General features: G+C 40.7%; 4 protein-coding genes across 4 annotated transcripts; 2 read left to right on the forward strand and 2 right to left on the reverse strand.

The window, feature by feature from the left end:
- Positions 1 to 281: 281 nt before the first annotated feature.
- Positions 282 to 1,767, reverse strand: LOC131012567 (uncharacterized). Its single transcript, XM_057940549.1, has 2 exons — positions 1,523 to 1,767; positions 282 to 1,441 (listed from the first exon to the last, which is right to left on the reverse strand). The coding sequence occupies exons 1-2, from the start codon at positions 1,528 to 1,530 to the stop codon at positions 871 to 873; spliced, it is 579 nt and encodes a 192-aa protein (XP_057796532.1). The 5' UTR covers positions 1,531 to 1,767; the 3' UTR covers positions 282 to 870.
- A 4,405-nt stretch (positions 1,768 to 6,172) lies between these two features.
- Positions 6,173 to 6,733, forward strand: LOC131007593 (putative pentatricopeptide repeat-containing protein At1g12700, mitochondrial). Its single transcript, XM_057934499.1, has one exon. The coding sequence runs from the start codon at positions 6,173 to 6,175 to the stop codon at positions 6,731 to 6,733; it is 561 nt and encodes a 186-aa protein (XP_057790482.1).
- A 3,599-nt stretch (positions 6,734 to 10,332) lies between these two features.
- Positions 10,333 to 12,840, forward strand: LOC131012565 (putative pentatricopeptide repeat-containing protein At1g12700, mitochondrial). Its single transcript, XM_057940548.1, has one exon. It carries the CDS (start codon positions 10,760 to 10,762, stop codon positions 12,593 to 12,595), a length of 1,836 nt encoding a protein of 611 aa, XP_057796531.1. The 5' UTR covers positions 10,333 to 10,759; the 3' UTR covers positions 12,596 to 12,840.
- A 1,795-nt stretch (positions 12,841 to 14,635) lies between these two features.
- Positions 14,636 to 17,998, reverse strand: LOC131012564 (protein STABILIZED1-like). Its single transcript, XM_057940547.1, has one exon. It carries the CDS (start codon positions 17,811 to 17,813, stop codon positions 14,739 to 14,741), a length of 3,075 nt encoding a protein of 1,024 aa, XP_057796530.1. The 5' UTR covers positions 17,814 to 17,998; the 3' UTR covers positions 14,636 to 14,738.
- Between the last annotated feature and the right edge of the window lie 6,189 nt (positions 17,999 to 24,187).

Below are 24,187 nucleotides of genomic sequence, written 5' to 3' on the forward strand. Positions count from 1 at the left end.
ACAATGCTGCAGTCATTCACTTCAATGGAAACAATGTTGCCAATATAAGAAACAAATGATGGTAATCAAAGTTTTGTTTTCAAATTGAAGTTTTTATAGCTCGTCTTTGTTTCAATGAGGTCCAACCACACTGCCATGATAGTGATTGAAACACGAGACACCATCGTTAATGAAAACCACTTAAAAAGCCTTAAAAGATAAAATACAATTCTCTTTATCCATATCATGTTCCACCATTATCAAATGAAATCACCTCAAAAAACAAAAACGAGAAACCATCATCAACGAAAACCACTTAAAAAGCTTAGAAAAAAGTGAAATACAAAGCATAACACCAATCCCCTTCATCCATCTCAAGTTCCACCATTATCACGAAAATCACATCAAGAAACAAAACACGAGACATCATCATCGACGAAAACCACTTAGGGTGCGTTCTCTTTGATTGTAAATTTATCCTTCCTTTTCCCACGATAAATTTACAGACAAATAAAACGCACCTTAAATGCTTAAATAAAAGTGAAATACGAAACATAACATCAACCCCCTTCATCCATCTCATGTTCCACCATCATTGATAAAAAAAAAACCCATCATCACTCAAAATCACTTAAAGCTTTAAATAAAAGTGAAATTCGAGATGTAATTCATCTCATATTCCACCATTATCAACAAATAAAACATGAGACGCCATTATCAACGAAAATCACGTCAAAAAACAAAACACGAAACACCATCATCATCAACGAAAATCAATTAAAGGCTAAAAAAAAAGCCCCCTTTCATCCATCTCATGTTCCACCATGATCAACAAAAACGCATGAATTAAAAACACGAGATGTAACAGTGACACCAGCGCCGCCGTCCAGCTCAGTGCAGGAAAGCATAGACGGCGGTGGAGATGTAAACAAGCAGAGCGGAAGTGACCAAAACAATCAACGCCGTGACGGCGTGGACGGCCGATCTGCTCCCACACGACAGCATCCCGAGCCTAATCTGGATCACGTTCACCATCGACAGCATCAGGAACAAGCACCCCATCACCGATCCGATCGCCGACGCCATCATCCCGAATCTGAGCACCTTGAGATTGATGTGAGCCCTAAAAATCTCGTCCACGTCCTTGCTATTGAGCAAATTGATGGCCAATTTCAAGCCCTGCGCCACCAGCGACGAGAAGAGGAAGAAGCTGAACGACACCACCTCGAAGACCAGCAGCTTCTTCGCCACGTCGACGCCGGCGTCGCAGGCGGAGGGGTTCTCGAGGCTGTGCTGCCCCGGCGTCGCCAGGGAGAGGCCGACGAAGACGGCGATGGTGAAGAGGGAGTTCACGTTCACCAGGCCGTCCAGGGCGGTCACGTGGACGCTCGTGGTGGCGGCCGCCGCCCCGCCGCCGGAGCGCGGCGGGGAGTAGGGTTTCGGGTAGTCGTCATCTGCAGAGCTGCGAAGAAATTCGAATTGAGCGAGGAAAGTCAGGAATAATGATGGGGAGATTCAAGAGAGAGAGAGAGAGAGTTCTTACGCCGACATTATTGAGGGTTGCGGAGGCGGCCGGAAAATTTGGGGGTTGGATTTTTTTCAGGTGGAATTTGTCGGTGAAGCTGCGGAGGAGTGTTGCTTGGAGAGGTTGTACATTACGGCGAAGGTACAACTTATATTTTCCTGGAGTAAAGCTTTTGCTTTTTTAGACTTCGAATTCTTGACTTGTCGGAATGTGATTTATTTCAACTAGATTCCTTTCTCTTTCTTCCCCCCTTTAATTTTGTAACGTGTTCTTTTCTATCTTCTTTATATAATACTCCCTCCGTCCACGAAAAACATGCCACTTTGCTTTCGGCACGGGTTTTAAGAAAATGTGAGTAAAGTTGGTAGTGGAGTAAGGGTCCCACTTTAAATGTGAGTGGAGTTGTGTGGACCCTACTACTAAAAATGGAAGTGGCATATTTTTTGTGGACGGACGAAAAAGGAAATTGTGGCATATTTTTGGTGGACGGAGGGAGTACAAAAACTAAATTTGACTAATGGCATTCTAGAGTTTTAAGTATTTTGAAATCTATTTATATTTCTTTACTTTTATTTTTTCACCGATCACATTTATTATCTCATATTGATTTTTAATCAAACTTCATCTTGATTAAAGCATGTATAAATACTTATGTGTAATATTTCATCTTACATATATATATATATATATATATATATATATATATATATTTATAGCACCAATTTAATTTGGACACTTAATTTTAGTTAGCCAAATAAATAATTATATTTTTATTAAAAATTAATTTAATTTATCTAATATTACTTTGGTCAATAATTACATTCATTGAATAATGTGAGTCTATATACTAAAATAATGAATTAATAAATTATATTTTTCTTATGTTATTTATATTTATTAATTCTATAATTCAACCGAACTACAATAGTTTAGCAAATGTAAAATCATTAGACTTCACAAATTGAAAATCTAAATAAAATGATACAATTTGAATGTCACGTCAATTTTTGTCATTCTATTAAAATATAACAGTATATATTAATTTACGTGAAGCAAATCATTTTTTGTAAGCATATTAAAATTTAAAAATACATAGTAAATCAATTAAAATTAAGATGATGATTATTCTATAAAATTAAACTATGAAGATGTGCGTAGGTTTTGAATTTATAATTTGTGTGTATAGTTTAAATCCGAATAGTGAAAACTGTTGCTATTTTGATGTCAAGGGTTCGATTAATACATTTTTTTATATAAAATAGTGACAACGACAACTTAAACGAATTTGGATCATTATCAAGACCGATTACTAATTATTATAGTAATTTATATTAATAAATTTGAACGAGTTTGAACAATTTATGATATTAGTTATATAAATTTAGGATGGCCACAAGTAGTAAAATCATCTTTAAACTGAATTTTGGATAGATGCGACTAGATATAAGTTCTAAATGGGTGCAACAATTAATCAATAAGCCTATATGGAATTTTTACCATTTTTTAATGTTCTTATTTATAAGTTTATTAGTATAAACTAGCATTTGCACCCCGTGTAATGCACACAAAACGTTTTTATATTTATATTATTTATATAAAACTGATACCATATTTGTGCTTTAGTTTTATTTTATGAATATTAACTAGGGTTTATTCCATCTAATTAGAGTATATAATTATTTTTTATCATTTAATTTCACTTTTATTAGCTAATAATAGGTTGATAAATTAAAAGTTGTGGTATACTCCCACCATCCCATAAGAAAGTATTACAATTTTCATTTCCGTTTATCTCATAACAAAGTATATCAAACTTCTATTTCGAGACATGACCTTACTTTCTATTTTTAACCATGACCACTCATTTCTACTCAAACATTATCTACCAATTTTTTTCTTAAAACCCGTATCATCCTCAAGTGATACTCTCTTAGAGAATCCACAAAGTTGGGGGCCGTGCCGCCTCGACGCGGCACGCCACGAACGCCCGCGCGCTGGCGTGCCCCCGGCTTGTGTTGGGTAGAATGTGTGTGTGTCGTGCCGGCTCGGTAGGAGTAAAAAGGTGATCGCATGTATTCAATGCGTGAAAAAAAAAAAAAAAAAAAAGAAGATAGAAATTGGCCTTTGTCGCTGCAGGAGAAAGAGAGAGGAGAGAGGGAGCAATTGCAGGAGAAAAATGGAGGAAAAAGAAGAAGTAAAAGAAAAGGAGGAAACCATGTGGGGCGGCGGGGGGTTTTGGTAGGTTTAACTTTTTATTTTTGTTTTTGATTTTGATTTTTTTTTTGAAAACCTAATTTTTTAATTATTATGTTTTTTACTTAATTTTTAATTATTAAGATGTGTTTAATTTTAAAAATCTAAATTTATTTTAATTAATGTAATATTGGAATTTTATTTTAATGAAATATTGGATTTTAATTTTGAAGAATAAAAATTAAATAAAATGAAAATGGAAATTATAGTGCCTCTTTATAGAGTCAATGCACTTAAGATGAGAGGTGCTGTGGTGAGGAACATCTTATAGCACTTCTTTATAGCGTCTCTCTATTGTGAATGCTCTTATAGAATGAAATGAGTATAATTTTTAAAAATTTTAAATTTTTGAAATAAAAGTGAATTATAATTCATAATATCATAATAAATTTTATTCTTATTAATATTAATATTAAAATAATAATTATAAGAATGGGACAATAGATATAAAATTGTGGTACAAGAATCTTATTCCCATGACTTTAACTTGCAACAAGCCGACCGGGGGCAATTTTGGGCCCTGTGAATTTGCCCCCAAAACACAAAAGACTAAGGAGCATCGAATGTATACGTAATACTATGTTGAATGAGAGGTTTATAACTCATTCAATAAGGTTTGTACCTTTGATTTGGGCCTATATTTTCTTAACATTGTGTTGGGTTTCTTTTTATGTAACATTCATCAATTTTTGTTCAAAATTGGTCCTTTTCACTTAGGCCTCTTTATATGTTTTCATTTTATAGCTAATTGTCCACCTTTTTCATTCATCTCTTCGAGACCTTCTGAAAAAATAGAGTGAGAATGAGTAGAGATGGCAATGAATATTGGATTCAGCCCAACGTCCGTGAATTCAAATCCATTTTTCACCGTCGGGATCTCAATTTTTTAGACCCGATGAATCTGGATCTGGATTTCAATTTTAAAAGCGGATCTGAATCTGGATCTGGATCTTAAAATTTTAGATCCGGATCCGACCTGTGGATCCGTTTTATTTAATATATATTTTTATATTTTATATTTATTTTAATAATAATATTAAATATATTAAAAATTAAAAACAATAAACAAATTATATTCAAAACTCAAAATCATATGGTAATTAATATTATTGATATGGTAATTAATTCACATATGTTTTAAACTTCTATTATTGAAATGAGTTTGTTTTGCTCTAAATATTTCTTTCTTGGTTTTTTTAGGATGTCGATGATGTTGAAAGTACCATGGATAATGGAGATATTTTTTCTTAGGAAATGTAATGTAATTTGATTTTGGAAGACTTGTTCTCATAGACTTTAGCATTAAGATTTGTTTATTTTGAATTTTTGATGACTTATTTTTCTATGTTGAGACTTTGTAGTGCATGAATGTGTTTTGTGCAATATTTTTTATGATGGAAACTAGATGTTGTTGATTGTGTGACTTTTTTTTAATTTAATTTAAAAACAGTAGATCCATGGATCTAGACCCGTGGATCTGACGGATCTGGATCTGAGTCCCAAGTTTTCAGATCTGTTGGATCCGGGGCAGATCTGGATCTGATAAATTCAAATGGATCTGGATCCGGTATTGATGAGATCCGATTCAAATTCGGTCCATTGCCATCCCTAAGAATGAGGTGAAAAATTAGAGTGAGAATGAGGCAGAATCACGCTACCATAATTTTGGGAAGAATTATCTCTGGTTCTTCATTCAATTAATCCACTTTCCCCATTGCTTCGTTTCTTGTCAAACCCAGATTCAATTTTGATAATCTCAGCCACCAAATTAGATGTTTTTGCATCTATCCCAGATTTGATTTGCCATCTATACGTGAGCCCAATGATGTCGTTGCTCTATTTCGAGATATGATGACTTGAGGAGAACGGAGCCGCTTCATTCTGTAAAGCTTTTCGCGAACTGTTGAGTACTGTGGTGAAGGTGAAACAATACTCTCTTGCCATTCGTCTGTTTGATGAAATGCTTCATAGAGATGCTCCTGTAAATTAGTTAGGACTGCAAACGAGCAGAGCTGAGCCAAATACTAGCAGGCTCAAGCTCGGCTCGTTAGATGTTCGTATATATGTATGATGTTCAAGCTTGAATTTGTTATAAATTTTAAAAAAAATCTTCTTAATTAATATGTTACTCGAGCTCGAGTTTGATTCGTGTACTAACTCGATTGAAGGCTCGACTGAAGGTTCGTGAACAGGCTTGCGAACATATTCACAAACAATCAAATTCGAACATGTTCGCGAGCTCGACGAGCCGAGCACTGTCAGGCTCGAGCTAGTCTCGATAAAAAATTTGAACTCGAAATTAGACTCGAGCTCGGCTCGTTTATTATCGAATCGAGCTCCGAACAAGCTTTTTTCGAATTGAATCTCGAATAGCTTGTGAGTAGCACTATTCATTTATAGCCCTAAAATTAGTACATGTTGAGTATTGTGATTGATTGCCACTGCCGACTGAAAAGGCCTAATTTTGGGTTTGCGATTTTAGGCATTTTTTTGAAGAGTGGGTACGAGCCTACTATTGTAACCTTTGACACTCTTATTAAAGGGTTATTGTTGGTTGGAAGGATCCCAGAGGCAGCTAAAGTGTTTTGGAAGTTGTTGGCCTACCAACTGTGCGAGCCCGATGAACATACATATAGTACTATGATTAATAGGTTCTGCAAAGCTAGAGATACTCTCGAGGCAATTGATTTGCTCTGCTTATTGGAAAAAGAAAAGGTAAACTGCAAACCCAATGTCTATGCTTACAGTGCAGTCATTGATGGTTTGTGCAAGGAAGGCAAGGTGGACGATGGTCTCCAACTCTTCTCCTCTTTGGGTGATAAGGGGATTTCAGCCAATGTTGTGACATATAATCCAATAATTGAGGGGTTGTGTAATATGAGAATAATGGATGAGGCTGAAGACATTTTGAAGAAGATGATTGCTAATGAGGTATGCCCAGATGTGTGGACGTGTAATATCTTTGTGAATTTATAGCTTTATCTTAAATGACTAGGATTTGAAATGGGAGACACTTCGATATCACTCACTCTTTGAAATGGGACTCTTCTGTTTACTGTTGCTTACATTTTTCTATTTGGTATGTTGATTATCATCTAATTTAACTGTATTTTGGCTTGGCTTTTGTTCTCCAAGTAGAATTCATTCGAGACTTAGGGCTTATATTATAAAATGTATAGTTCCATAATTCATTAATTTGACATGTTGAATTTAACAAGATTTAAAATACTGCAGAATGTGACTTTGAACTCTTTAGAAAACATAGGCTTTAAGCTTTTATGCTTTTATCATTTTGGATGCATTGTTTTTTGTTGCAAATTTCTCAGGAGAGAAGAAACGGTAAGAAAAGATGATCAAAGTTTATAACACAATTTTTCTAACTCATCTTCTCTAGATGGGGTAATCATGAGAAAAGAGTGGGAAAAATGGTGAAACTTATATATATTTTCCACCGTTTTCCTCCAAAGAGGCCAATGATGATAAAACAAAAAATAAAACGCGAGACACCATCATCAACGAAAACCACTTAAAGGCTAAAAAAAGTGTAATACAAAACTTCATACCAATCCCTTTCTTCCATCTTATGTTCCACTATTATCAACGAAAAATACCACTTAAATCATTTTAAAAAGTTAAATACGAAATGTAACATCAATCCCCTTCATCCATCTCATGTTCCACCATCATCGACGAAAATCACAACAAAAAATAAAACACGAGACACCATCATCAACGAAAACCACTTAATCTGAGCCTAATCTCAATCAAATTGATCATCGACAGCATCAGGAACAAGCACCCCATGACCGATCAGATCGCCGACGCCATCATCCCGAATCTGAGCACCTTGAGATTGATGTGAGCCCCCAATTTCAAACCCTGCACCACCAGCGAGGGGAAGAGAAAGAAGCTGAATGACACCACCTCGAAGACCAGAGGGGTTCTCGAGGTTGTGCTGCCCCAGCGTCGTGAGGGAAAGGCCGACAAAGATGGCGAAGATGAAGAGCGAGTTCACGTTCACCGGGCCGTCCAGGGCGGTCACGTGGACGCTTGTGGTGGCGGCTGTCGGCCCTCCAACGAGCCACGCTGCAGCTACTCTAAAGCCATATTATTGGGTTTATAGGGTGAGCAAAATAACTGAAATTGAATATTCGAATCGATCCAAATCCAAAATATTAAAATATGGTTCGATTTTTCGAATTTTTGGATTAGTTCGGTTTTATTTTTCAAAAGAATTAGATTTTTCTGATTGGTTCGGCTTGGTTATGTAAAAATCGAACAAAACTAAAAAACGAATTGTATTTATTTAATACTAATATATAAATATATAATATATACATTTTGATATTAAAATATGTATTTATATATATATATATATATATATATATTGATATTAATTACTTCCTCCGTGACGATGAAGCGCAGTCTGTTGGTAAGACGCTTCCCCTCCAACCAATAGGTCGGGGGTTCGAGTCACCCTAGGAGCTAGAGCGTGAGTGGGTTTTTTCCTTTCTTTGATTGTAACAAATTTTAAAAAAAAAAATACTTCCTCCGTTCCACTCTAATAGGCTCATTTTTTTTGGCATGAAAATTAAGAAAACTTACTTTTTAATAGGAAAGTGTAAAAAAGTGGTGTGGTTCACACCAATTAAGTACACATTTTTTACTCAAAATGGAAAATAAGCCTATTAGAGCGGGACATCCCAAAAAGGAAAATGAGCCTATTAGACTGGGACGGAGGGGGTATAATTTAATTTTACTTTTTATTATTTTTCCTATTTTTTCTTTGGTTTTCAATTTTTTTTTCGGTTTTTCAATTTGGTTAATTCGGTTCGGTTTGATTATTTTTTAAAAATCAAATATAAATTTGATTTGATTTGGTTTTAATAAAAAATCGAACCGGAAATCATATGCTCGCTCCTAATTAAAAGGGCAAACAATAGACTATTTTATTCATTAACCTTTTAACTTTCATTGGAGAAAATTTAATCGAAATTTAATTGTTTAAAGAAATTGTAAATGAGACTAGTTATCTGAATTCTCATATCAGAAAATTTGATCGGAATTTCACATACCCCCTCCGTCCCATGAATTTTGACACGCTTAGCTTTAGCACGAGAATTAAGGAATTGTATATTAGTGTTTTAAGGGCCAGTTTAATAGCTAGTTGAGATAAAGATGGATAAATAAAACCTAGTTAAAATATTATAGATTGGATAATATTAGTAATGTATTTTAGTGTTTGATAGATCAAGATTAAAATCTTGATAACATGAATGAGTTGTTTGATAGTTTAAATTAAAATTTAGATTAAATAATAAAATTACTATTTTAACCTTATATTAAATTAATTGAAAATTTTAAATAAAAAAATGAAATACTATTTTGTTGGGTCTTCATCTTCAACCTCCCGATTCTGCTACAAAATTTTTTTTGGTCTTCATCTCCAACCACCCCTTCCACCTAATCGGCGCCGCCTCTCTCTCTCCAGCGCCGCCAGCCCCACCGCCAAAAGAATTGGCACAGCACCGCCTCCCTTCCTCCAGCGCATAGCGCCACCTCCCCCCAACCCCCTTCAAAAAATTCATGTTTCCTGTCTAACGCCTCCCATCCCCAACAACCCCGCCTAATCGGCGCTGCCTCTCTCTCTCTAGAACCAACCGCCCCACAGTCAAAAGAATCGGCACAGCGCCGCCTCCACCCAACCCCTTTGAAAAATTCATGTTTCCCGTCTAACGCCTCCCATCCCCAACAACCCAAACGGCTCAGCGCCACCTACCTCCTTCCCTCCAACGCCGCCTCGCCCCTCCCTACCCCCAAATTCATGTCTCCCGTCTTCACAAGAAAACCACCATCAGTATGACGAGAATCAATTCTATCAATCAACTCCCCACAAACCAAATTCACAAAACCAATTCACAAATTTTCACGATTTTTTTTAATCAATTCACAAATATTCACAAAACCAATTCTCGATTTCTTTGTGGGCATTTTTGCGGTGGGGGTGGAGGTTTGTGGCAGCGACGACGATTCTACTTCAATTTCCAGCTAAATCCATGGCGGGTACCACCGCCTTCTCGAATTCCAACGAAGGCAGTCGGGATTCCGATAAGCAAAGCCTCACTCCTGGTACCTTACCTTCAAGATTTCTGCCGGGTTACTGGTGTAGGAGGCCATGGTTATTTTTATCTTTCAAAATTTAATCTATAACACTATTGACGTATAGAAACGGTAACTAGGGGTGGGGGAGAGTTGTATTTTCTAAGGTGAATAGTGTGTTTGGAGCGGGTTTGGCCTTTAATGCGAGCCTGGAATATTATTTGTCAAGCCTAGCAAACATAGAGAAATGGTGAGAAATATAGTGTATTTCACTTAATAACCCCTATCAAACATTGCCTAAGTGTGTAAGTTAATAAAGTATAAAAGTGATAAAGTAGGAGAGAGAAAGTAATAAAAGTGATAAAATAGGAAAGTGAATGTAATAATTATTACCTTATTTGGAAATGTGTCAAGATTCGTGGGACGGCCCAAAAAGAAAAACGTGTCAAGATTCGTGGGATGGAGGAAGTATTTTTTAGCAAAGTTTAAGTTCAAGCACAAAAAAACTATATTTATATATAAATTCATGTTCTAATTCGAGCCAAACTCAAAAATTAATTATGAAAGTCATAATCATATTTTTAGAGGAGCTAAATCTGATTACTTAAAATAAAATTGAGAGATGCTTTTGGAAGATGATAACATAAATTACAAAATACTGGATGAATGCGTTTTCTTCAATACCTAAACGCGATTACTCTTTAAACGGCCGAGATTCGATCAACAACATCCAACGGCTCACCATTAATCGGAATAACCACTTCTACTTCGCCTCTCTTCCCCTAAAACTGCAAAACTCGTCTTTCACCTTTCTTCTCAGAAATCCCTATCTTTTACTTCTTCAACAGCGACCTTCCCCAATTCTTCAGATTCCAATTGAAATCCTACAAAACTATCCCAAGAATGAGGTCGAACCACGCAGCCATATTTTTCGGTAGATTTTTGTCAATTTTTTCGTCTAAATTCTCCACTTTTGCCATCGGTTCTCCACATTATCAATCATTTCTTGTACCCAGTCTTAATTTTGATAATGCCAGCTGCCAAATTAGACACTTCTTCGCCTATCCCAGATTTGATTTTGGATCTATACGTGAGCCCAATGATGCAGTCGCTCTATTTCGGGATATGATGAGAACGGAGCCGCTTCCTTCTGTTATAAATTTCAATAAACTGCTGACCAGTGTGGTCAAGCTGAAACAATACTCTGCTGCACTTCATCTGTTCGACAAAATGCTTCAAAGAGATGCTCCCGTAGATCACTACACGTTGAGTATTGCGATTGATTGCTACTGCCGACTGAAAAGACCTGATTTTGGGTTTGCGATCTTAGGCATTTTTTTCAAGCGTGGGTACGAGCCTGATGTTGTAACATTTAACACTCTCATCAAAGGCCTTCTGTTTGTTGGAAGGATCCCAGAGGCGGCTAAAGTGTTGTGGAAGCTGTCGGTCTACCAACTGTGTGAGCACAATGAACGTACGTATAGTACTATGATTAATGGGTTATGCAAAGCTGGATGTACTCTCATGGCAATTGATTTGCTCTGCTCACTGGAAAAAGAAAAGGGAATCTGCAAACCCGATGTCTATGCTTATAATGCAGTCATTGATGGTTTATGCAATGATGGAAAGGTGGACCATGCTCTGCAACTCTTCTCCACTTTGGGTGATAAGGGGATTTCACCCGATGTTGTGACATATAATTCAATAATTGGGGGGTTATGCAATAGGAGAAGAATGGGCGAGGGTGAAGACATGTTAAAGAAGATGATAGCTAATGAGGTCCGCCCAGATGTTTGGACGTGTAATATCTTTGTGGATGCTTGGTGCAGAGATGGAAAGGTGGAGGAGGCTGAGCATATGTTGGTATTGATGAAGGAGATTGATGCTCAACCCAACATTGTCACATACAATGCATTGATTAACGGATATTGTATGCAAGGAAAAATGGACAATGCAAAACACATTTTCCAATTGGCAGTGAACTATGGAATTAAGCCCAATATCATAAGCTACAATAGCTTGATGAATGGGTATTGCAAAAAGGGGCAAGTCAATGAAGTTTCACATCTTTTTACCATAATTCCCTACAAAAGGTTAAAGCACAATGTGGTTTCTTATACCATAATGCTAGAGGCCTTATTTCGTGAAGGCAAATCTGAAGACGGCTTGAAGCTGTTCAAAGAGATGGAAGCTCTACATATTTCTCCTAATATAAAGACTTATAGTGTTTTGTTGGATGGTTTGTGTGGAGCTCGTCGTATTTCTGAAGCATTTTCGGTGTTGCATACCATGAAAGATAAAGGCATCGTTCCCAACATAGTTACATACAATATTCTCATTGAGGGATTGTGCAACGATAATAAAGCCAAAGAAGCAAAAGATCTGTTCAATGAGCTTCCATCTAAAGGTATGCTGCCAAATGTAGTAACATATACAATCCTTATCGGTGCACTTTGCGTAGATGGGCAGATAGAGGAGGCTAAGGATTTGATGATGCAAATGGTAAACAACGGTTGTTTGCCAGATAGTGTGACGTACAATGTTTTAGTTCAAGGTCTTCTCAAAAGGAACAAGACGGGCGATGCAATTCCACTATTGGAAGAGATGGATGCAAGGGGTTTCACACTTTACGAAACTACTTTATCAATGTGGATTGAGCATGTGGTAAGAGAAGGTAGAGATAGTGTTCTATTTGACAAGGTTAAGAACCTCGTACGAAAGGACCTCTATTCTAAATAGGTGTCATATTGTATTAGAAGTTGAAGAATTATTTTACCAGAAACTGAGTGCTTATTTGTTTGTTTAATCACTATGTTATGATGATTTTGAATGCTTGAATTTATAGCTTTATCATAAATGACTAGGATTTGAAATGGGAGACACTTTGATATCATTCACTCTTTGAATGGGACTCTTCTGTTTACTGTTGCAAACATTTTTCTATTTGGTATGTGGATTATCATCTAATTTAACTGTATTTTGGCTTGGCTTTTGTTCTCCAGGTAGAATTCATTCGAGACTTAGGGCTTATATTATAAAATGTATAGTTCCATAATTCATTAATTTGACATGTTGAATTTAACAAGATTCAAACTACTGCAGAAGGTGACTTTGAACTCTTTAGAAAACATATGCTTTAAGCTTTTATGCATTTATCATTTTTCTATGCACGTCCCCGACAACGAGGAGCTGTCATGGGCCGAGGTGCTCACAGTGCTTGAGTGGGCATCAAAGCAGGCTGCACTGTGCCAGCTCGAGGAAGTCGAGAGGCTGCTGCTGGAGGCCAAGGGGAAGCTTGAGCTCTGTCAGTCCAAAGGCTCAAGGGGGTTTCCATTGATCATCAGGTTTGTTTCAAATTTTTGGTTATTCATCATTTCATCTTGCTTGTTTTGCCACTACTTGGATAATTCTGTTTTCATTCATATGGAGTATATATATCATTAGGTATAAAAAAAAAAGGAATGTCAAGAATTGGTTTTTTTATTGGACTTGTGATTCATCTGTTGTTAATTTATGGAAATTTTGATGAATGAGTCTTTCAAGTATAGTTTGGCTTCGTTGATTATCATTCAAATTATTGAGTCTCAACTTCTTCGAAGAAATTATATAGGGTGACAAATTTTTAGGCCTACCATAGATATCATTGTCTTGTCGCATATTTTGAACACTACAAATGATAAAATTATATTGTTGATAATCATGTGCGACAAGAGCATTGAGACTTTTGCTCCAAAAACGTCATTTTTGTTGGAGGAAATACCACTGGGTGCTGGAGACATAAATGACAACAAAAATATGTGGATTTTATGGAAGGTTATTTATTTAGATTCAGATGAGCTCAATAATTTGTTGATGGCGCTCTTTGCATTTCTATATATGGTAACTATGAGAATTCATTCTTGTGTATAACAAATCCCAAAATTCGCAAAGAATATGTTTCAACAGCCATGTGCAAATCAAGGATACAAATTTAGAGCTGGCAAATGGGCTAGATTGGGTCAGCTCGACCCAGTCCATCATATTATCATAGATCAAACACAACGATACATAAATGAAAACTCGATAAATAATTATTATCGAAATATTTAAACATGTTTAAAGTCTTAATAGTATCCGACTCTTTGGACCCGAGTATTTTTGGGTCTCTAATTATTGAGCCCAACCCAATCTTAAATCTAGGCAGGTCGATCTGGCCCATCGTGCTAGGCCATTTTCGTCAGCTCTACTAGGCACTAAGTTTAATTTGAAAATAGATGAAATAATAATAATAATAATAATAATAATAATAATAATAATAATAATAATAATAATAATAATAATAATAATTATAAGTTGAATCGATACAAATCCAAGAAGTAGATTTCCAAGTATGTAAAGAGCAATTTAATTAGAAGTGGATTTCCAAGTATGTGGAGCAATTTAATTGACAACGAAGCGCAATTTGTGAACACTATGCTTCTCCTCTAACTAGTAGGAGGTTCGAGCCATTGGGAATATTAGTGTTAATGTGTTTTAATTTATTTAGTAAGTACACTTTTTTTCTAAAGAGCAATTTAATTGATGTTGTAAATGAAATACTTGAAGAAAGCCAATGGAAATATCTGAGGTAGCTCAAGACTAATTTAATCATAGGAGATGTCAAGATTCATGGGACAAGACAAATCCTAGGTGACACTATTATAAATTCTGTTTAATCCACCAAACCAAACAGCCCACGCCTCACAAAAGTAAAACTACTCAAGAAACAAATCAGCCAGTAACCAAATAAGAGCCACCAAATCCACAAAAATCATCAAATATCATAACATAAAACATGTCAAAATTCACAAACACCTTACATTGTTACACTAAACTCAGCAGCATTCAGGTGAAAAAACCTAACTTAGTTCTTCCCATTCTCAGCTGCGTGATCCTCTTTCCCTATCGCGACCACCACCTTCTTCAGCACGAACTCCGTAGGCTGATGCGAGTTCTCCACAGCCTTCGATATCCCCTGCCACCTCTCCCCGTGCTTCGGGTCTGCCGCGACGCATCTGTTCAGCACATCCCTCTGCATATCCTCGCCACCGTGCTGGAGCTCGAATTTGTAGTACAGCGCCCAGAAATCCCCAATATCCGGAGCCAGCGTCACAGCCCGGTTGAACCACGACCTCGCCTTGTCAACCTTCCTATCGTGCCAGAATATCTTCCCCACAGCAGCGAGGACGTGAGGGTCGTCCCCGCACCTCTTGTACGCGTCCCTGCTCTTCGTCTTCTGCTGGGGCCGAGGCACCATCTCTATGGACGCAGCCCAGAGGATCCCACTGGTCGGGCACTCCTGCAACGCCTTTGCCATCAAGATATCGGCCTCCTTCTTGTGCCCGTGTCGGGACTCAGCTCGCACTGCAGCGAGCCAGAGCTCAGGGTTCTGAGGGTTCTTCTTCCTAGCCATGGTCAGAACCGCGCGAGCCTTACTCAAACCAATCACTTTCTCCTCCAAGTGAGCAAGTGAGAGCCATAAAGGGATACAGTTTGGACAGTGCTTCAGCCCCAACTCGTACGCCTCCTTCGCCTGCTCCAAGTTAGTAAGACGCTCCTCCAACTGCCCGAGCATCAACCAGAGCTTGAAAAATGAAGGGAAAAGCTTCAGCCCTTCATCCAACAACCTCCTCTCCTCTGCAGTGTTCCCCAATTCTCTCTCAACAATCGCGGATTTCATCCACACTCGCTCCGTCCCTCCCCTCTCTCGAGCCTTTGCAAGAAGCATCCTCGCCCTCTCTGGCTCGTGATTCTCAAACTCAAGCTTGAACGCAGCAAGCCAGATCTCCTCCGAGTTAGGGATTGCAGCATATGCTTCTTGAAGAATTGCCCGAGCAGCGGGCACATCCCCAGCAAGCCACTTCTCCTTTGCACCCATGAGCCACAAAACCTCCGCATGTGGTATGTAAGTAACAGCCTTTCGCAGCAGCGCATCCAGAGATTCCCGGGTACCGTGGCTCTTCTCGAGCTGAGCAGCCTTCAGCCATATGCTCTTCTTCGTCAAGAACACGGTGAGAGCATGGGCGTAGATGGCCCTCGCAGTCTCAATCGAGCCTCTCTTCTTGCACTCTTCTGCATCAGCAACCCAAGTCCTCTTCCTATCTTCTTCCTCCACCCCGATTTCAATCGTGTTGTGAATTATCGCCTGACATGTAGCAACAGAGCCAGCTCTCTCAGCTGCCTCAGCCTCCTTCATCCACATTTCTCTATCAATCTCAACGCCTTCCCTCTGCAACGCCCGAATACCCCTCTCTATAATCTTCCCAACCATGCTAGTATTACCATTAGCCTCTTCCAACTTGGCGGCAGTGATCCATATCGCAGGCTCCTTCGAGAGCTTCTCCCTCGCCTTATTCAGCACCTTCTTCGCATTCTCATACGTTTCTAGTCTAGCAAGAGCCAGCCACAGCTCCACGTGCAACGGGCAGCATTCCACAGCTCTCTGCAACAAAAGCCTCGCATCTTCCTCGTTAGCAAGCTCGACCACCGCCTTCCAGAGCCTTACAGAATCCGGGATATGCTCGAGCCCCTTCCTCAACACTCTACTCTTATTCACATCATCCAGCTCAAGCTTCGCTGCCTGCATCCACAGCTTCACCGAATTCGGAATCGCCTTCACACCCCTCGCAATCACAGCCTTGGCATCAGCATGGGAGGCTAAGCGACACGCCTCGAGCCAAACATCTTCGCTTTTTGGACATTCTTCGCATCCTTTTCTGATCAACTGCTGAGCTGCCTGCAGCTTCCCTGCCACCTCCTCCAACCTAGCTGCTGCAATCCAGCCATGAGGGTGCTTCGGATTCGTCTGCGTTACAGATTTGAGCAACAGCCTCGCCTTGTTTATATCAGAAACCTCTGCATCACTAGTGATCTTCATACTCTTCAAATCTGTCAAATAACCTTTAGGATCCACCACTGTCAATCCAGATACAGAATCAGACAATCTATCAAGCTTCAACGACAACACAGTTCCTCTCCCTTCACCAACTGCAGTCAAATCCGTGACCGGCGTCTGCGCCCACGGCGTCTCAGTCCCACCGGCCGCTCTGCTCTTCGGGTCCAAGGCGCTAACATGCTCCTTCTCCTGCCTCGCCTTCTCCAACAATGTGTCCGGGACCGGAACGAAGCTCTCGAATCGTTTCTTCTTGTTCCTTAACGAGTAATCGCCAATCTCCGGTATGCTATCCCATTCCTCAGTCGATAACGTGTACAATTTCCTCTTCAAATCGGCAAACTGCTCCGTGATCTTTGGGTTCGAAGCTCGATACTTCTCAATCTCCTCCTTCAGCCGCGCCTCCCTCCGATCCTTCCGCCGAGAATCCATCCTCTTATCAATCGCCTCCCACACCGCATCGGCTTCCTTGTCCTCGTCATCGTACTCCGCGGAAGCAAACAATCCAGCGTCGTTCCCCTCGAATTCGTCGAATTTCTGATTCTCGTCGTACCCCTTCTCCTCGCTCTCCTCCTCCTCTTCCTCCTCGCCGGCTCCCTTCCCGCGGCCGCGGCCGACGCCGGGGGCCCCTGGAGCACCAATCGCCGCCGCGGATCTGTCAGGAAGGTCGGGCGCGGCTCGGGCCGGACCGATATCGGACCGGGTGGTGAAGCCGGTGGCTCCACGGCCTAGCCCGGCTACGTAATTCGGAGGCGGCTTCGTGTTGAGGAAGTCGGTCCTGACCTTGGGAGCCACGGGCGCCTGCATACCGCCGAGGAAAGGGATGTGTAGGGTTAGGGTTGAATTTGGGGAAACCCCCAAATCGGACAGGAACACGGCGTCATTTTCGTGATTAGAGAGGAGGCGCGGCGACAGGTAGAGGCGCTGCTGAGAAATTGGTATGAGGTGGTTGCGCTGGAGGTGGAGGCTGAGGGCCTGTAAAGTGGTGGTCGAAGGATTAAGATTGACGGTTAGGGTTTTGTGGAAAGGGGATTGGACAAACACCATATTTAGGGTTTAAACCGTAAAATTGGGGGAAAGGGGAAAGAGAGGCGGCCAAATTCGCCGGAGAAGAAGGCTTTTCCGACGTAGTAATCGGAGTGTTTGCGAGAGATAGTTTGTGTGTATCTATAATCGCATATAGCCGATTTTTTATTTCCTTTTTCTTTTATATCTTTTTTCTTGTCAAAATATAATCGTAAATAACCGACTCTAAACTATATATTGCCATGATTAACTCAATTATTAATTACACTACTAGTTACATGTATGTGACTATATGTATTTAATTTGCTCAAAGAATTTTTTTTTTTTTTTTTTTGAGAACAGAACACATCACATAACTCACGAAAAAGAAGAGTTTACATCAGCTGGTAAAGAGGAAGAAAAAACAGCAGAACAACTAAAAGAAAGACTAAACTTAGCAAGACGATCAGCAATCTCGTTCCCTTCACGCGGAGTCCAGCTGAACTCGCAATCTCTCATCATCGCAGCCTCCTTAAAGATCTCAGAAAGGGTGTCTCCAACATAGGATAAATCCGTATCTCTTCTAGACAGACGCCAGAACAAAGGTTGACAATCCGTCTCAATAATAGCACTCGAAATTCCACGCTCCTTACACAGCAAAATGCCTTCCAACACAGCAATTGCTTCCCCTTCCAAAGCAGAGAAAACTCCTTGTCTATGGCCGTACCTGCAACCCTCAATCTCCCCGTCTTCGTTAGAAATAACAGCCCCAAACCCCATCCCTGCACCTCCATCCAAAGCAGCATCGCAAGAAATCTTGAGCTGCACATCTTGGTTACACGCCAAAGTCACAGGTTTAGCAGCAGCCGACCCCAAACTCACCCTTCTAGTCCAGATAGCTCGCTGCGCCACCCCAACACAATCGTCATGAGATAAAACCTTTTTCCTGAAAAACCAGCAAATTTCGAGCGTACCACAGAGACCACAGCAGAGAAGCAAAAGATTGGTGAACTTCTTTATGAGGATTCTGCCGTATTCTTTCAAACCACTCCTCCAAAGAGAACAAACCATCCGGCGGGATTGGCTGTATTCTAAGAACCGAAGTTTCCCAAAAAAAGGAGACCCATGGGCAATCTCTAAGAGCATGCTCAACAGTTTCCTCCGAGGCTCCACATCTGCGACAAATCGGATCCATGTCAATAGAACGTCCCACCAGAGCTTGAGAAGTAGGGAGAGCTCCCGAGAGACATTTCCACAAAAACAGCTTGACCTTTGGGACTACCTCAAGACCCCAAATCCAATTCCACGGTGGATTCACCAACCGAGAGGGAGAAGCCTCATGGCGTTGGCGTAAAGAGCAAGCAAGTAAGTACCCAGATTTCACCGAATAAGAACCAAACTTTCCAGACGGCCAGAAGGGAGTATCCGGTCTAGACTCCATCGGTGTCAGATGAGCGTGTAATTTGCCGAGTTCATTAGCTGGTAAAATGCCCTGAAGTCTATCACTGTCCCACGTAAAATCATCCATGGAGAAGAAAGAATTGAGCTTTGAATCTTTCCATTGCTCTTGAACCTCAGCCACCTTAAAATTCCCATTACAATCCGGAAGCCATGCATCTCTACCAATACGAATTCTATCACCTCTTCCCACTTTCCAAGCAATACCTTCCACGAGAAGATCACGTCCCACTAGAATGCTTTTCCATGTAAAAGATGGGTTATGGGCATTTCTAGCAAGGAGAATATCCGATCGCGGAAAATAGCGAGCTTTGAGAGAACGAGACAACAAAGAATGAGGATTATGAAGAATGCGCCAAGCTTGTTTAGCCAACATTGCTTGGTTAAACAGACTTAAATCTCTGAAACCAAGACCACCCACACTTTTAGGAAGGCACAAATTCTTCCACTTTTTCCAATGGATACGGCGTTCTTCATTTTTTTGGCCCCAAAAGAACGCAGCTGCAATACTATTCAAGCGTTGACAGATTTGAGTCGGAATAGCAAAACAACTCATGAGATAAGTGGGAATGGACTGGAGAACAGCTTTAATCAGCACCATTTTACCTGCACCCGAAAGAAACCGTCTCTTCCAATCTTTAGATTTCTTCCTCGTTCTATCTACAAGTAACTGAAAAATCTCCACTTTAGAGCGACCCACCGTGCTTGGAATACCAAGATACTTCCCCTGATTAAACACACAACTCACTCCAAGCTGAGAAGAAAGAGCTTGTCGCACATCCCCAGGAACACCCGTACTAAAAGAGATAGCCGATTTCTCAAGACTGACTTTTTGTCCAGAATCCGCCTCATATTGCTTAAGGATTCCCTTCACCACTTCTATCTCATTCTGATTGGCCCTTCCAAAAATAATGCAATCGTCGGCAAAAAGAAGATGAGACACCCGGGGGGCAGTGCGACAAAGACGCACACCATGGAGCAGCGAACGTGTCTCAGCTCGCCTCAAAAGTCCGGATAACGCCTCCGCACAAAATAAGAACAGGAAGGGGCTCAGCGGATCACCCTGTCTCAAACCTCTGCTGGGCTCAAAGGGCTGACCTGGATAACCATTAACAAGAACACGGAAAGAAACCGACGTAACACAACGCATGATCAAGTTAACCACAGGAGTAATAAAACCCAACTGACAAAGCATAGATTCTAAGAAATTCCATTCGACCCTATCATACGCCTTAGCCATATCCAACTTGAAAGCAAAACCCCCCCTAGCTTTTGCCTTACTAAGCTTCATCGAGTGGAAAATCTCAAAAGCTAGCAAAGCATTATCAGTGATTTGCCTACCCGGTACAAACGCAGATTGACTTTCATGAATGATAGAAGGAAGTAAAACTTTCAACCTATTTGTGATAACCTTAGAGATAAGCTTGTAAACGACATTGCACAGGCTGATAGGCCGAAAATCAACAGGAAGAGTGCATTTCTTTTTTTTCGGAATCAAGCAAATGAAAGTAGAGTTTAACGCTTTTGGACTCTCACCATGGTTAAGGACTCGAAGGACCAAAGGGATAATATCGAACTTAAGAAAAGACCAACAGGAAGAGTAAAACAAAACAGACATACCGTCGGGCCCGGGAGCCTTTAAAGGATGCATCTGTGAGAGAGCCTGATGGACCTCCTCGCTCGTGTACGGGGCCGCCATCTGCCTGTTCATTTCATCAGTGACTATGGGGTCAATAGAGCTAAGCGTCTCCCTGGGATCATGAGAGGGCCCAGCCGTGAAGAGCTCACTGAAATAGGACCGAAAAATCTCATCCATGTCTGTGCTCTTTCTAATAATAGTTCCATCAGCCGAATGAATCTCACGAATATGATTTCGCTTCTTCCTTCCTTCCGCGACCTTGTGGAAGAAACCCGTGTTACAGTCTCCCTCAGCCAACCAGTCGGCCCTAGACCTCTGTTTCCACATAAGTTCTTCTTTGGCTAGTAACTCATCAAGATTCTTCTCAATGGCTCGCTGCTGCTCCTTCGTATCAGGCTCATTATGGGCTTTCTGTAAATCTGCCAGCTCGTCCCTGAGCTTTGAAGTCAGTTTTCGAACGTGCCCAAATTCATGCTTCTCCCAAATTTTCAGCTCCTTACCCATTGCCTCAATTTTTTCCTGAAAGTCGCTAGTAGAAGAGATAGTCGCACCTCTGGCCCATAAATCCTCACAGAGAAGCTTACAGCGTTCATCTTTCATCCACATCGCCTCAAACCGAAAAGGTTTCGATCGATTTTGGTTATCCTCCGCCGACTTTGTAAGAGTAAGCAAAATGGGGCAATGGTCACTAGACTTTCTTAAAAGATGAGTCACTTCATAACCCGGGAAAGCATCAATCCAAGAGTAAGATCCAAAAATCCTGTCAAGCCGTTCCAAAATATTATCAGATCCCGACTGATTATTGGACCAAGTGAAAGGCTCCCCCACGAAACCAAGATCCATGATAGAACAATAATCAACCACTTCCCGGAATGCCGCCAACCGAGAGTCCGGTTTTGGATTACCACCTCTTTTTTCATAGTGGTAAAGAGTCTCATTAAAATCTCCTCCAAAGATGAATCTATCTGTTACCAGAGGTAGAAGCTGCTTCATCAAATCCCACGTGAGAACATGTTCAGACGTGACACTCCATCCATAAATCCCTCCCAAGTCCCAGCTCGGATGAGTACCATCGTCAATAGAAGCTAAAATATGATGGTCCGAGAAAGATTTGATTCTGACCTGGCAGTTATCAGACCACAGCAAACAAAGACCACCCCGACAACCTCCATCCGTAACAACACAATCCACAGCAAAAAACTGCTCGAACCCAAACTTACCAATAATGGGATTCCACTCTTCGACACATAACTTTGTCTCCATGAGGAACACCAATTCGGGACGCTTTTGTTTGGAAAGCCAAACCAACTGTTGAATTGTCGATTGGTTCCCAAGCCCCCGATAATTCCAAAAAAAGCAATTCATTGTGCCCGGCGGGATTGCTCCGAAGCAATCTCCGCCGATAGTGCAGAAGAGGAGGATAAATCATCAATGATCGTGCTTTTAAGCCTTTTCTGAACAAGCTCGATAGCCACATCTTTGACAGGAGAAGCGGTACCCTCCACCTCGCGTGGGTACCGTTTCCGAAGGGAAGAAGGAATAGGTCTTGTGAGAGAATCCTGAGTTTTGGAGTTTGATTCACGTGGACGTCTCGTCCATGTTTTGGGACTGGCATTCAAAACTGAGGAGAGAGAAGTTTGAGTAAGATTAGGGTTGCTAGGAAGGGAGCTTTTAGAAGGTTGTTGAATATTAAGGAGACCGATAAGGTCATGGGTTGGAATGAAGGGAGCTTCTAAGCTAGAAGCAGTATCCAGAGAGCGGTGTGAGAGATGTGAAGTATTTGTGTATGGGAGTTTGGGTAGGATTGAAGAAAGTTTGTTTGCAGGACCATTGTTATTAGGCAGTAAATCCGAAGCATGCTGGTAGTGGGTAGAGTTCATCGTGCTTGTGGTTTCAGATAACATGGGGGGAGCCGGGATCTTGCTGGGAAGAGGGCTGAACTTAATGATCGAGTTTTGGTGGGTTGATTGTAGGAGTAGAGCAATATCTGGCTGAAAAGAGCTTTGAGGAGTAGATGATTGGTTTAAGGTATTTTCCAAGGGCAACTGGATAGTGTTTTGGGGGGTGGAGATTTGGGAAACAGAAGGAGTTCTTGGAGTTATGGGAGTGGAAGTTTTCACAGTAGGGCGATTAGAATGATGCTGTATCCTATCTTCCGAATTTGTACAGTTTGGTTTAATGGGGTGAGAAGGATCTGTAGCAGGCTGATTGAAGGATAAGGGTGGAGGTCGAGGACGACGGGAGAGGGGATGTTGGGGCCATTTTTCGGCTGAGTTTGGGTGATGTTGGTGTCCTGGAGGGCGGATTCGTTTGAGGGGTGAAGCTTTTAGAGCCGGGCCATAGAGGAGATCATCGAAAAATTTACCGCTTTCATCATCTTCAACTTCTTGCTCACACGCCCGAGTATGGTGACCCAACACACCACATTTATAGCAAAATATGGGTAAACTCTCATATTTCAAGGGTATCCACAAACTTTGGCCTTCAAACAGAATTGTAATGCCTCTCAAAAGCGGTTTAGTAACATCAAAGCTCACTTTGAATCTTGCAAAACAACCAGAGTAGTTTGTAACCAAGTCAATCTCCTCAACCGATCCGACTTGAGCAGCAATATTTCTGAGGATCATCGGATGGGTTAGGCATCTCATGGGGAGGTCATATGCCCGAACCCAAAAGCTGCCCTTAACAATGTTAATATGTGATGGCTGAGCTGCTCCATCCAATGGTGCAATGGCAAAGAGGTGGCCATCAAAGTGCCAAGGTTGTCGCTTAAGAACCCAATCACGATCTTCACCGTTAGCGAAATTGAAAAGAAATAGATTCTTTCTCCATTCACGAGCCTCACACTCCACCTTTGTCTTCCACGCCTTCTTCATGATATCCATGAGATGAAATCCATTAGGGTTTTTCGAACAAATCAGCCGCCCCATCAAGCAGTAAGAAAACGATTCAGATTTTGAATTATCATTAGAAAGAACATTCGACAGGTCAAGAATGGCAGTCTCTCGTTCAGTTCGCTCATCCGGCTCAGGCCCCGACCCTTGATCCCTTGAAGAACCGCCTTTCTCCATACCTGCAAGTCACAAACAAAACAAAAGGCCAAACAGCAACCACACACACCAAAACGAAGAAGAGCAGCACACACAGAAAAACACAGAAGGCAGGGAAAAGGAGAGGAAGAAAGAGATGGGCAGACGGACTCGCCGTCGACGAGAAACTCACAAGGAGAACAGAAACCCTAGACTTCTAGAGGACCTCTTTTAAACTCAAAGAATTTTCATTTTAACCAATCTAACTAATCAATAGATTTTTTCCAATT

The sequence above is a fragment of the Salvia miltiorrhiza genome, chromosome 2 (genome assembly GCF_028751815.1).
Source record: "Salvia miltiorrhiza cultivar Shanhuang (shh) chromosome 2, IMPLAD_Smil_shh, whole genome shotgun sequence".
Lineage (NCBI taxonomy): Eukaryota > Viridiplantae > Streptophyta > Magnoliopsida > Lamiales > Lamiaceae > Salvia > Salvia miltiorrhiza.